The sequence below is a fragment of the Nannobrachium achirus genome (genome assembly GCF_963921795.1).
Source record: "Nannobrachium achirus genome assembly, chromosome: 8".
Lineage (NCBI taxonomy): Eukaryota > Metazoa > Chordata > Actinopteri > Myctophiformes > Myctophidae > Nannobrachium > Nannobrachium achirus.
This window is the reverse complement of record NC_137817.1, coordinates 2,231,220-2,244,293: the sequence shown is the minus strand read 5'-3', so window position 1 is coordinate 2,244,293 and position 13,074 is coordinate 2,231,220. Positions and strand designations below refer to the sequence as shown.

General features: G+C 42.0%; 1 protein-coding gene across 1 annotated transcript in view; it reads right to left on the bottom strand.

The window, feature by feature from the left end:
- LOC308289438 (NACHT, LRR and PYD domains-containing protein 3-like) overlaps positions 1 to 13,074 on the bottom strand; it is a gene marked incomplete at its 3' end in the record, with an annotated part of 41,960 nt that overhangs the window by 10,882 nt on the left and 18,004 nt on the right. The window contains exons 5-10 of the mRNA XM_080731127.1: positions 11,052 to 11,069; positions 8,924 to 10,754; positions 6,762 to 6,938; positions 4,473 to 4,646; positions 1,392 to 1,544; positions 309 to 370 (exon numbers count right to left, since the gene is read on the bottom strand). Of these exons, the coding sequence (XP_080587253.1) occupies positions 309 to 370; positions 1,392 to 1,544; positions 4,473 to 4,646; positions 6,762 to 6,938; positions 8,924 to 10,754; positions 11,052 to 11,069 (2,415 nt within the window). The remainder of the gene's footprint in view (positions 1 to 308; positions 371 to 1,391; positions 1,545 to 4,472; positions 4,647 to 6,761; positions 6,939 to 8,923; positions 10,755 to 11,051; positions 11,070 to 13,074) is intronic.

The following is a 13,074-nucleotide window of genomic DNA, read 5'->3' as shown; positions in this document are numbered from 1 at the left end:
CTGGGCCCCAAATGACTCTGGGCCCCAAATGACTCTTGGCCCCAAATGACTCTGGGCCCCAAATGACTCTGGGCCCCAAATGACTCTGGGCCCCAAATGACTCTGGGCCCCCAATGACTCTGGTCCCCAACGTAATTGCGTTGTCTGCTTATTCTGCTATCTAGGTTTTGTGAAACTGGCCCCTGGCCAAGAGCAGAGAAACCACCTGAATTCACTGGAAGCATCCAGGGAGGGAGGGGCCAACAGTAATTAAACACTGTATAAGATGTCAATGTGTCATACTGACACAGACAGAGACAGATACTCACATCTTTTAAGGAGTTGAGGATTAGTCCAGTGTTCTATCCAGTGTTCTCCTCCATGATTCACACTGTAGGAAATAATGATAATGATAATTAATTTATTTGCATAGCAACAAAGTAATTTAAAGTAAAACATTAAAGCTATAATCTGTAACTTTTCCATTAAAACAAATCTTAAAATTGTCCTAACTATTAAATCGCTAAAGTTTTAGAATAGCCACTCTGTGAATTTCAGCCCCTAAAGCCTTCTGTAAATATGTTTTCTATGATCCTGGCCGGGGACCTGATTTTGCAGCAAAATTACATCATCTGTATCTTTCCGTATACGTTGTCTCCAGATCATACACTACCGCCCAATCACAGCACGGATCATACACTACCGGCCAATCACAGCGCGTCTTGCCGTCTTTTCAGGAAGTAGCTTGCCTCAACAGCAGTGTTTACTCTGGTGTAGGAGTCTAGCCTGTTACTCTCCAACGCCTGGTCGCAGAGGGACGCAAGACCCCTCTACGGATACGTCTCTGTGGTGACCCCGTGCGAAAAACCGACGAAAAAAGCAATACCGCTCCTGACCAGTAGTTGAGCAACTTCCAGAGTATAGCTTTAAATCAAACAGAACATATTTGAAATGACAAATTCAGGACACTCACTGATGGTTTGTCACGTTGCACAAATACAACTGTTACAGCGTACGCCGTACGGTGTTACCATAGGATCTAAAAACCTTTCCCCAAATACGTTTCATTTCCCCTTTATTTTCTATAGCAAAGGTGATTTGAAGAGGATGTAATTATAGTTTCTGCCTGTATGCAAAAATGCTATAGGGTGGCCATTCCTCCGGTTTTAAGCCGGGCAGTCCAGTTTTTGACCAGCTATCCTCCATCTGGCAAAAGAAGAGGTTGCGCCGAAAGATGCTGAGATGGAAAACGTAGTTAACAAAGAAAAGTAGAATTGGTGTTATGCACTACCCTCCATCCCAAACAACCTTAGACCCGGTGTGTTGTAACATTAGTACCCCTTCTACCAGTGAAACATGAAACAAGGGAATGGCTGCACTAACCAACATGGACACAGTCCAGGTCTACTCACTTGACATCCAGTCCAGCAGAGAGCAGTGTCTGTACAGCATCTCCTCCTGTGTGGTTACAGCTGATGTCCACATGCTTCAGATAGGAGGGGTTCAGGGCCACAGCTGAAGCCAGAGATAAACAGCCTTTCTCTGTGATCCCACAGGCTGACAACCTGCAGAGAAATCAAGGCTTTAACAAACTGCTGTTTGAAATGATTTTATTTGGATCTGTTTTTGCCCATCGGTTTATCTTCCATAAGTCCACATTAAAACATAACGTTACAGCATACAAATAATATCAAATATGGTTTTGTTTTAAGGCAACAGAAGATTAGAGACAAATCATTCGAAACCAGACAATGATTCAAGTCTGTCGGGTAATGTCCCAACATTAATATACCCTTACTTATTTAACTAAATAAATTAAAAGGTAGGGCTTTTAGTTATACAGACAGTTGTCATATGAGAAAGTTCCCTTTGCCGAGCTAACAGTGAAATGAAAATGATCCATAGCTTGAACAAAGGCTCACTCCAGGTGTGTTAAAAGCAGAGTTGGGATCCGTTACTCATAAAAGTAGTGCACTACATATTACATATTACCTTTGAAAAAAGTAGTGCCTTACAGTACTTCATTACTCCCCGGAGAAAGTAACTAGTTAGACTACTCGTTACACTACTTTTGAGTTACTCCATAAAAAAGCCTGAGATGCATTGCCATATATTAGATGTATTAACTCATACAGTGCCATCCGGCCACAAGGGGTGCTAGAGTGCCAGAAATTTATTCATAGACCTTCTTTATAGCTTTCGTCGACCCTCTCCCAACTGGCTTGTGTTTTCACTCCAGTCAATGCTATGGGTGTCGAGAGGAGGAAGCTAGCTGACACGTAGCCAAAATGCTAACCCATTTAGAAGCCCGATCTAAAGCTATATCAGCCGCAAAAAACTTTCTCTTTGGGTCTGGGGACACAATCCGGAGAAAATCCTGTCTAAAGATGTGATTTATTATTGGAGTGGGCGGCGCGATTTGGCCGTTAGCGCGAATACGGCCCGTGGATGGCCGAGTCTAAGTCCCGGCCAAGGATGGACGTCTAGACCGGGGCTTCGTTGAGGCCTCCGATAAAATAATTCATTTTATTAAATATCCCGGACATGTTCGGGATAGGCACCCTGGAATACGTCACGCCGCCTACAATGAACATTCGGTGAACATTGGGGGGGGTCTAAACTTTATTTTAAACCATTTTCAATGGAATAAATCGTCGGAGCATCTAGCGTCTCTCGTGGTGAGCGCTGGGCGAGCCGGGACCACCCACGTTGCTCCAAGCAGCTCGGGGTAAGTAAAATAGCAAATAAAAAATTGTTTTTGATCCAGAATATCCCGAACATGTTCGGGATAGGCACTTAAAGGGTTAAATATTTATTATATATTATTATAATATCTAATACAATACAGTTATTTTGTTCAATGAAGTGAGTCCCAGGGCTCACTGTGGTCATTTGAATGAGTCTAATAATAATATTATTATTATTAATAATAATAAGGGTAACAATAAATAAAAATGATAATAATGTAATTATTTCTGAGCCCCTGTGGCCTTGTTGTAATTTAGGTTTGTGCAACTCACATACATTCATGAGTTTATTCATTTATTTATGGACATACAAGGTTTCCACCTGACATTTTATAGCCTATAGTTCTGTATCCGTATGTCAGTCAGTTTAAGCAGATTTCATTCCATTTGGCTCCTCTGAATTTTACAGTCCAGAGGTGGACATGACCTGGTGGAGATTTCCCCCCCACAGAGCGCAGCAGGTCATACTGTAGCAGGCGAAAGTGATGGAACTAAGGAGATGACTCCAGACTCCAGCAGAAGCACTAAAACAATGTCAAACTGATTCTAGCAGCGGAAAACTTCCCATTTGCTTAAAAAAGCAACATAACAGCGATGTTTTTGCATGAGGAATTATTAATTGTCCGTCATCATGAGCGTCATGTCAGAGTCTCAGAGCTAGGTGAGGTGCTCTTTTTCCCTCTCTCCCTCAGCCTACCGTGCATTGATTTCCAGTAGGCTAATTCATTCCTGTGGCTCGCAGTCGCTGGATATTTAATAGGGTGTTTTTATTTATCTTGTCACATGTAGGATATTAATCTAGGCTGTGATTCAAACGTCGGCTTTGCGCACCTCGTGATGCGCTGCTGTGCCACTATTTTTTTCTCTTTTCTCTCTCTCTCTTTCTCTCTCTCTTGAAACACAGGGAAAAGGTAATTCATTTCTTTGCTTGATATTATAAATCTCCTCATGCTTTTTATGGTTTTGCTGTTTTTAGTCCCTTGTATTAATCTATATGCGACGGTTATCAAATGTCGGGTGGCTGCTGCAGAGTGCTGCTTGATTGCCACAGTGTCACCATGACCTGCTGCTGCGCTGAAAATCAAATGTGTAATCAAATGTGTTTGATTACCTCTTCTTTGGTTAGTTATTTTAGGGAAATGGCAGTTCCAATGTTCTAAAAGACATGTGATGATGTTTACAATCGGTTCCTGCTGAAGGCAGAAGCAGGAACTGCAGGCACAAAAGTAGCGAGTAGTGAGTAACGCGACCAGGCAGTATTTGTAGTGTTATTATTATTTCGGAGGAGTAGTGCCGTTACACTACTCGTTACCGAAAAAAGTAGTATTATTACAGTAACGCGTTACTTTGTAACGTGTTACACCCAACTCTGGTTAAAAGGTGCAGATAAAGAATTCCACTTCTAAATCTCAAAATCGGTCAAAATGACGGCTTAGACACCTGTGTGTTAAAAGATTGTTTTGTAATTCAACTCCCAATAATTTGACTTCAGATCCCTCATTGATTTGAACCCCACCATATACTAACTTCCATGGCCCTAACCTGTTCCTGTTAGTGCATATCACCATAACCACATTATTCTTAGTTTTATTAGTGTTTAATAACATGTTTTTGACTGAGCTACTGCAGTGATGATTGTGTTATCTGTGCCATGTCATTATTCTGTAATTTATTAATGTACAACAAAGGGCTGGAGGCTGGTGTTCAAGTACACTTCCATACAGAGAGAAGAAAATAAATATTTACCTCAGAATCTGCAGTTGGCAATGGGCAGTCTTCACTACAGCACTCAGGAGCTCAATTCCGGAATCGAGCACGCTGTTCAGACTCAAATCTAATTCTCTCAAATGAGAAGGATTGGAGCTGAGAGCTGAGGCCAGAACCTCACAGCAACTCCCCAACAACCAGCAGTGAACCAGTCTAAATGACAAATAAAACACCACATATTTAATTGTCTTATATAATTGCGACCGTCAGGTCGCAGTTTAGTATCAAAACCTCCACCGTCCGTCCGTCGGTCACACGTCACACGTCACACCTTTGCCCTGCTCATATCTCCGCATCAGTATGACATCACACTGCTTGGTGTGTGCCGTCAGGGTCATTTGTGTACGGTGTGATGTCATACTGATGTCAGCAGTGTGATGTCATACTGATGTCAGCAGCTATGTCTCTATATATGGAGTTATATGTTGTTCGTGTCCAAATATGGGGCTTGTGAGGTCAGACTTAGTGAGATTCGTCGGTTATCTCCATATATGGAGGGAGAACCAGCTTATGAGCCGATGAGTTGTGTCAGAGTCGAGATCCTGCTTGCATCTAATCTGTCGGTAGATAATGCCGGTCTTATATAAGGGTCATTTGTGTACGGTGTGATGTCATACTGATGTCAGCAGTGTGATGTCATACTGATGTCAGCAGCTATGTCTCTATATATGGAGTTATATGTTGTTTGTGTCCAAATATGGGGCTTGTGAGGTCAGACTTAGTGAGATTCGTCGGTTATCTCCATATATGGAGGGATGTGTTGGTTATCTCCATATCTGGAGATTCAACCTTCAACGATTTTGACATCTTGTTACTAATCTGTCAGTAGATAATGCCGGTCTTATATAAGGGTCATTTGTGTACGGTGTGATGTCATACTGATGTCAGCAGTGTGACGGGAGATAAGCGACCGTTGGTTGCTTATCTTTGGTCGCTTATCTTACGGTCGCAATTTAGTATGAAAACCTCCACCGGCCGTCCGTCGGTCACACGTGCGGTCGACCGCACGTCACACGTGCGGTCGACATGTGATGAGGTCACGATGAGTCATCTATGCCCAAATATAGATTTCTAGGTCAGATGGCCCATAGAGTTTGTGATGTCAAACCTAGCAACCCAATATAAACAAACCTGATGTCAGACCTGAAGTATCCTTTTATACCCATATATGGAGATACAGAGATCTCCATATATGGGCATATTAGAAAGCCCATATATGGGCATATACGGATGACATCAGGGATATCCATATATGGGCATAAAAGGGACAAGGGCTTACAGTTAAGAGATCTCCATATATGGGCATATCAGAAAGCCCATATATGTTCATATACTGATGACATCAGGAATATCCATATATGGGCATAAAAGGGACAAGGACTTACAGTTAAGAGATCTCCATATATGGGCATAAAGGGACAAGGACTGTTACAGTAGATATAGAGATGTCCATATATGGGCATAAATGAACAAGGACTGACAAACACTGAGATCTCCATATAACCTATGGGAATATAAGGGACGAGGACTGTCAGCTTGTAGACCTATTTTCTAAATATTGTTGTACATTAAAAACTTGAAATGGGTCGTTCTGCATAGTACTTGGGATTTGTTGATGTAAATGTTCACATAGAGTGTAATAATTGGTAAAACAAACTTTTGGCCTATTTGTGGAGATAAGCGACCAACGGTCGCTTATCTCCCGATTAGGGAGTCTTACTGGTATATATTATTGGATAGAGATAAACTGCTTACAATCATAAATTAGAGGACCAACTGAGGTCATCTCGACACTGCAAACTGACTGAGAACAGTTTATATAAATATAACACACGTCAAAGGTCAAAACTATGCACAATGAAGACAGGTGAAGCTGGAGTAGTGATGTCACAGAAACGACAATATCTGCTGGAGCAAGTGACAATACAGACAGACAGACAGACAGACCTCAAAAGATAAACCACAACCTGCTCTAAATGTTGAGTAGGGTCTCTGGTTGGTCTGAATGGAAATGCAGATTTTAGTGTTGCAGACTCACATGGGGGGGGGGGGGGGGAGAAACAACAAGAGAAGGGTTTTGAGTGAATTTATCTCATTTATAATTGCAACATACTGTAGTCAGTGTACCTTATCATTATTCTAGTCAATGTGTGTTATGATATCAACCTTGTTCGGGCTCTTCAAATAAATTATCCCCACAATATTCATATAATCATAATATAATCACGTTATAAATCACTGAAAATAATTATTGAAAATGTATCTCACCGTAGAGTCTCAAGTCTACAATGTGGACTTTTCAGTGCAGCACAGAGTAGATCCAGATACTGGCTCAGGTCGTTGGAGCTTAAATCCAGGTGTCTCAGATGGGAAGGATTAGAACTGAGAGCTGAAGCCACAACTTCCATGTGTCCCTTCCTGAGGTATTTGCCAAGGCCACCAAGTCTGTAATGACAGATTAAATGTAAAATCAGAGATGGTCAAAACAGGTCAGACCAAGTTCACTGTCAAGGACGTTAACTAAGAGATCTTCTATAGTTGTCCAGACATGAACAGGATGTCATTAAGAACAGGGAAGTGGAAGACAGATGCAAAGTTGTCTCTGTGTCTCTTCTACATTAAGGGTTCCCAAACTTTACAGGCCTCGAACCCCACAAAATAATCATTTTCAATTATCAATTTTACAATTTAGGCATTTTGCAGGCACTCTTAATCCGCTCTGGATTTACAATAAGTAAGGACAGCACATGGTACATTTGAACAGGAGAACGCCCACTGGGGACCCCCAACAATATTCATATTTAAACTGGGGACCCCCCAAGCACTTGGGATTGTAGGAGTTGAGGCATTTACATTTAGTTTGTCTCTGTTCCACAGATAAATACTGTGAAAATAACTGATCTACAAGCTCACAGCGCCTCACACTGCGAGGTGTTGTGAGCTTGTAGATCGGCTGTTTTCACAATGTTTGCCTCTTTCTTACGTAATATTTGAAAGTTTGGCTAATTTGGTAAAGGTTTTAAAAGTCAATAAATGTGTAGATACCCTGTATATACTTATACTGTATGTTGGTTTGTTTAATGTTTCGTGAGAAAACAATCATGCACATAAAGCTAATCATCTGGAGACCCAAACTTAATTTGGGAAACCCTCTGAACTGGTTCAATATTATGTGGGAAAAAAAGAACTGAACCGGTTCAACCCTGGTGAAAAAGGGGACACATTGCCCTCCTAATACGTGAGGGGCTGTGTTTTTTCAATTGGTACTGGTTTTTCAATTGGTACCTTTTTATTGTATATTTATAAATGTTTTGGGAGGATGAAAAATATATAACAGTAATAATAATAAAAAAAACATTAGATAAAAATAAATAAAATATGAAATAGTTAGCGAAAAAACATGGCCCCTCACGTATAAGAAGGGCAGTATGAGTCACCAGTACCAAGGACAGGTGTTTTTGATGAATCTAACATGGTTAAAATGGAGTTTGAAGTTACAATGTTTGTATAATATAATATAAAAATGAGTTTATATTCAAATACTCATAGTACGTCACTTGGTGCTGCACTATGAGCTTGTAGATCTGCTATTTTAGAAAATTGATGACAATTTGTGCAAATCTTTGAATACATGCATATTCTATTTTTAACTCAAATCTGTGTTTCTGGCAACCAGAAATGGATCAGCGCTCGATAGATAAACCTGCTCGCTGTCGCAGCCGCTCCTTTTCCACGTAGTGGCTACAACGTCTGCTGCATGGACGCGTCGCCATGGGAACCAAAGAGTTCAGTAAAAGGGGTGGGACCCCGTCGCCGACGGCTGTTTGTTTAATGATTTTGACTGCTACGGCGATTGCGTCATAGCAGCCATACTCCGCCTGGCGTTGCCGTCCTGGAAAATCGTCGGAGCTTAAAGTCCCTAATATTTTGAGAAGGAGGTTGGCGGCCATTTACATCATTTTTGGGGTCCTTAACCCCAAAAGGTTTGAGAACCATTGATATAAAACATACATTTATCAGAACACTGTAAGGATATAGAAGACATTTGTAGAAACGACTTCTGGTCTCAACATCAGCTATTTGAAAATAGAAGATCTACACCTACAAGCTCACAGTGCCACGATGCATCACAAAAGAAATTACATAATTTGACACATTTGGAATTTTTAACAACACAAATCTTGCGTGGATGCCTGGCACACAATGTCCTTGACATAAAAACTGGTTTTGAACTAATCAGTGTCTTTTATAAATGTAATGATTGCACCTCTTTCTTATCTGTGTGCATTTGTGTGTGTGTGTGTGTGTGTGTGTGTGTGTGTGTGTGTGTGTGTGTGTGTGTGTGTGTGTGTGTGTATTTTTTATAATGAATGAATGAAGTATATGAGTGAATGGTGCTCTAACATGTTGACATTCACATGACTACTAACCTGGCTGTTGTGCAGTTCTTCACAGCTGGGATCAGTCTCAGTCGCCCCCCCAGGTCTGTGTTGTATTTGTCCAGGTCCAACTCCTCCAGAACCTTCTCTGACATCAGCAGCATGGAGGCCAGAGCTGAACACTGGGTTTCAGAGAGTTTCCCTGATCTGCTCTCTGACTCCAGGTACTGTTGGATCCCCTGACCTACTGAGGGGTCCTGCATCTCCATCAGACAGTGGAAGATGTTGATACATCTGTCTGGAGAGGCATCACGATCATTCATCTCCTTCAGGTTGTCGATGGCTCTCTGGATCTCCTGTTGACTCTCCTCTCTCGGACCCAATAGGCCTCCTAACAGACTCTGGTTGGTCTTCAATGAGAGACCATGAAGGAAGCGGACAAACAGGTCTAGGTGACCACTCTCACTCTGCAGGTTTTTTTTCATAACAGCCTTCAGGAAGTCAGACAGGGAACTGTCCTTGTTGTAATCGTCATCTTTCAGGAATGGCTCCAGGACCTCCATGTTCCTCTGTGTGAAACAGTGGAACAGGTAGACTGCAGCCAGAAACTCCTGGAAGCTCAGATGAACAAAGCAGAAGACTGTTTGGAGGAAGAACACACCGTCTTCTTTGAAGAAAGTTGTGCAAAAGCTTGAGAACTGCGAGACGTTATTCACATCAAGACCACACGCCTTCAGGTCTTTCTCGTAGAAAATTATGTTGCCTTTGTCCAGTTGGTCAAACGCCAGCTTGCCCAGTTTCAGTAGAACTTCTCCTGCATCCTTTATGAGCTTCTCTTTGTCTGTCTTATTTAGTGCAGGGTTCTTCATCTTCTCCCTCATCATCTCACCCATCAGGAAGTGACAGTACAACTCAACCAGGGTTTTGGGCAGCTTGTCCTCCGACCCCATGTTCTTCACAACGGTAGCAAGGATCCAACAGAAGACAGGGATTTCACACATGGTGTGGATAATGCTTGACTCCTTGATGTGTGAGAAGATTAAGCTGGCCTGGTTTTCATCTCTGAACGTCTTCATGAAGAACTCCTTCTTCTGGTCATCTCTGATGAACCCTCGCACTTCTGTCATCTTGTTAACAAACGTCTTAGGGATCTGATTGGCTGCTACAGGCCGTGAGGTTATCCAGATGTGAGCCGAGGGGAGCAGTTCTCCCTTGATGAGGTTTACTAGAAGTATTTCCACTGGGTAAGAATCGGTCACATTCATGGGGCCAAAATCTGTTTCAAAATCGAGCAGATCTTTTTTTTCATCGTATCCATCCATAACAAACATGACTTTGAAGGGGCTGTCGTTGTAGTCTACTGACTTCTGCACTTCATTGAAGATGCGATTAAGAACGTCTTCCTCAATAAATCTGGTTTCCTTGATGCAATGGTGAATCAGCTTTGCCAAACTAAAGTTTTGTCCTTTGAGCAGATTTAACTGGCGGAACTTGAGTGGGAACACGAGGTGTGGATCTTGGGGAAAACATTTCTTGGCCCAGTCAAAGATAAATTTGTGTACGAGGAAAGTTTTTCCAATCCCTGCACAGCCAACGGTCAGCACTGTTCTTGTGTTTCTTCCAGAAGGATCTTTGAAGATTTCACTGAGTTGGATTTCTTTTTCCTCTCCTGCCTTCCTCTCCATCTGTCTGACCTCATGATGACTGTGGATGTCGGTGACATTGATGTCTACATTGTAGAGCGAGATGAAGATGTTTTCAAAATACATCTCTGTCTGAGTGGCTGTGGGCAATTTTACAGTCTGATAAGTCACGTCCATGTTGTGTTGAAGCTTGTCTTCATAGTCAGTAATGATGATTGGTGATGTCCTCACCAACAGAGCTGTAGTGAACAAAGCAATGCCATGTTTAACAGCCAGAGAGCGTACCCTCCCCACAAACACACACATGCACAAACACACACACACACACGCAGAAACCCACACACACACACGCACACGCACGCATGCACGCACGCACACACACACACACACACACACAGCGCGCACACACACGCACACACACACACACACACACACATTAGAGTCCTGCAAGCCCAACAGGACACGCACACACACACGCACGCACGCACGCACGCATGCACGCACACACACACACACACACACACACACACACTTACCTCTTAGTTTGTTTCTTTCTGTAAAAGTAAAGATGTGAGACAGTGATTGGTCAGTGTGAAGACATGATCTATCGTATCGACTATGTCTATTTTTAAAGATATATACCGGTAGATCATTCAGTTACGTTTTAACTTTTGTTGGACACACCAGTCATAGTGGCAGGCACAGGAATATAAGTCCCAGCTTTTTTTATCCACTGAGCAGTCCAAGATGTGGATTTTCTTAGATGAGTTGTAGAGCAACAGACTTTTTGAAAGTTATTTTGTGGAAAAAAACTACTTTTTTTGCAGCCAGTTGAGAGCTGGTCTTGAGTCGCTCCTCAAGGGGATCATGGTTTGTGAAAATTGCTGTCTAAGCAAATCTTTTAGGTAAACAAACTAATTCCTTGGGAATCAGACAGTCCTATTCGGTGCACCATATGAGCGTATTGCTGGCAGGTTCGGACAGCTTCCGCGTTCAGGTGTAGTTCCATCTGTGGATCTAGGTTCAGTGACACTTCTTGAATCGATCATTTGCACGGGTTGCAAAATTGCATTTATTTTGTCAAATAACCCAGCCTGCATGCCTGTGTATGTGGCTCAGAACAAAGCACAGTACGTGAAGGACCGGCGCCCTCTGGTGTTGGCTCTGGGGTTCTGGCACTGCTTGCTTCCTCACAAGGTGTCTTTCAGAGTTCCCCATACACATAGGTAAACATGTTGGGTGGAGAGAGAGCCTCAATACGATAGAGAACGTTCGGTTACGTTGTAACCTTTGCTTTCTGAGTGAAGAGACTATCTCTCCACCTCGATGTCACTCAGAAGCAGTGTCGATCAAGGTAAACCAGTGTGATCACACACACCTGGGCCTTATATACGGTACCCGTGCATGCCAGGGTCACATGGTGTGTCTTAACACTTCTGCTGCCTCTTACTTTGAAAGGATGCTTGGTGCCTTGGTGCCGCGCTGATTCCTCCGTAGGCCCCCGCTATTATTTTGAAGGGCCGAGTGGGGTTGTTTTTGTGCAGATGGATTATCACTTGACTTCAACGTTTACGTCATCTAGTCACATGACGTGTGTCATGTGACAGTGTGTCATGGTGCCGCCATCCAAGCCAAGTAAACAAGCCAGCTTTGGGATTAAAAAGACTTTTCTTTTGAGTAAATGAAGTCTCTTTATGGGTCTCTCAATGGATTTACTATGGAGGAGCTTCACTTTGGGTGCACGCCCAACGTGCGTTGTAAACAAATTGCAGACATTACCGATGTGGGCTGGACCGGAGTGCCGTATAGTAAGTAATAATACTTTGACTGTAAATACAGTAAGACTGACGGTGAACGCTGTCAACGCACCATGATATCAACCCTTTAAATGACGGTGAGGACTGTCAAAGGCAGCAGAAGTGTTAAAGAAATATCCACGTCACAAGTGAGGTGGGGTCATTCCCCATACATAAATGTTGGGTGGAGAGATAGAGCTATATTTTATCTCTAAACTTCTTTGCCTTTAGTAGATCAGCTATTTGAAATATAAAAAAAAATGTTTTATAAAATAGTAAAAAATGTCTAAAGAGTTTAGGGATAAGGCATGGACGAAACTAGGGCCCATAGTCTCTTTACTCAGAGAACAAAGGTTACAGAGTAACCAGATGATCTTCAAATTGTTATGATTATAGATACATAGATGTATGATTTATATTCATATATTTGTATTACCATTACAGATACATACTTAGATGGATTTATATGATTATAGATGTATTATAATTATAGATACATAAATTGATGTACAGTAGATATATGGAAAAATAAAACAGGTAACAAATCATAAAATACTTAACACCTACTAGTTGTCTGGTTCTAGTATAAACCATTTAAACACTATAGTTGACTTGTCTCAGTAAATGGTAAATGGTGAATTTGTAAAACGCCTTTATCCAAGGTGCTTTACATAGATTGTGCATTACATTCACCCATTCACACACACTTTCATACACCAATGGTAACAAACTGCTCATCAGGAGCAACTAGGGGTTCAGAGTC